The 1,493-nt window shown below is 37.4% G+C and overlaps 1 protein-coding gene across 1 annotated transcript in view; it reads right to left on the bottom strand.

The window, feature by feature from the left end:
- The window catches only part of LOC106806302 (lipoxygenase homology domain-containing protein 1-like), a gene marked incomplete in the record, with an annotated part of 23,268 nt that overhangs the window by 12,338 nt on the left and 9,437 nt on the right, over positions 1 to 1,493 (bottom strand). Inside the window, 2 exon segments of the mRNA XM_014808190.1 lie at positions 230 to 298; positions 895 to 1,029. Coding sequence (XP_014663676.1) covers positions 230 to 298; positions 895 to 1,029 — 204 coding nt within the window.

Below are 1,493 nucleotides of genomic sequence, written 5' to 3'. Positions count from 1 at the left end.
ATAACATAACATAACATAACATAACATAACATAACATAACATAACATAACATAACATAACATAACATAACATAACATAACATAACATAATATAACATAACATAACATAACATAACATAACATAACATAACATAACATAACATAACATAACATAACATAACATAACATAACATTACATAACATAACATAACATAGTGTAATATAATATAATATAATATAGTATAACATACGGGATAGTGGTGCCTCTCCGCTAGGACTGCCTAGATCAGCATCATCTATGTCTCGACTTTCGCTGATACCTGCAAAAAACAGCATCACTACGCTATAATACTTGCACACACTATTGCATGATCTGTAGCCGTATCCACGTACATAGCGTCTGTCTTTATTATCAACAACGCCATTGCTCTGATCATTGACATGATCATCCGCATCAATTACATTAGTATCAATATAAGCATAATTATTATCATAAACATCATTGTCCGCAGCAGAAACCGCCGCAGCAGCACAATCATTACCATGTCTATCATCATAATAATCATCATCATCGTCGTCTTCGTCGTCGCCGTCGTCGTCGCCGTCGTCGTCATCGTAACCGTCATCGTCACCGTCACCATCATCTTCATCGTCATCATCATCATCACCATCATATGTATCGCCAACCACCTCTCGCTCGTTATTAGCGGTATCTCGTAACTAGAACTAACTACACCGATTCCTCCTATCGAATCGTCCCTGCTCCGCTAACAACCGTTATTGTAACACCGCTATCAGGCGCGATCGCGAAACCTTCTATATACAATATATAATATATACAATATATAATATGTAATACAATATATAATACAAACAACTCTTCCAGTAAACAACGCGACAGATGCTCTCCTCTCACCGAGTAGGATCAGTTCTCGCTCCGTCTTCCCGTCTTCCTGACCATCGTCCAACCATCGGCCGCACGGGAAGTGATATTCCTTCTGGAGGAAGCCTTGCTGGCTTACCACCACCCGATCGATGAAAACTCCCGAACCTGTGTGTGTGTGTGAAGCAAGGTAAGGGTTAGGGTTTGAAACAAGGTAAGCAATTCTCATGGCGGGGCGGCGGCGGCGTCGCGGCAGGAAAAGCGGTAAGGCTGTCAGGTACAGAGTCATGGACACATCATCACTTTCTCTCTCTCTCTCTCTCTCTCTCTCTCTCTCGTTATATATATATAACATATCCATGAAAGTTCACAGGCTAATAAAACCAATATAAACATACATAATATCAAAAGTTAATAATGTCCTTTAATGTTTGTCATTATTAACTTCTGATAATATCAAGAGTTAATAATACATGTTGATGTATTATTACTGTAGTACATGTATTATTACTGTAGTACATGTATTATTACTGTAGTACATGTATTATTACTGTAGTACATGTATTATTACTGTAATACATGTATGTATTATTATAGTACATGTATTATTACTGTATTACATGTATTATTAC

This window comes from Priapulus caudatus, unplaced genomic scaffold (assembly GCF_000485595.1).
Source record: "Priapulus caudatus unplaced genomic scaffold, Priapulus_caudatus-5.0.1 Scaffold153, whole genome shotgun sequence".
NCBI classification, from domain to species: domain Eukaryota; kingdom Metazoa; phylum Priapulida; class Priapulimorpha; order Priapulimorphida; family Priapulidae; genus Priapulus; species Priapulus caudatus.
Note: the sequence above shows the minus strand (reverse complement) of the source record. Positions and strands in the feature narration are given on the sequence as shown.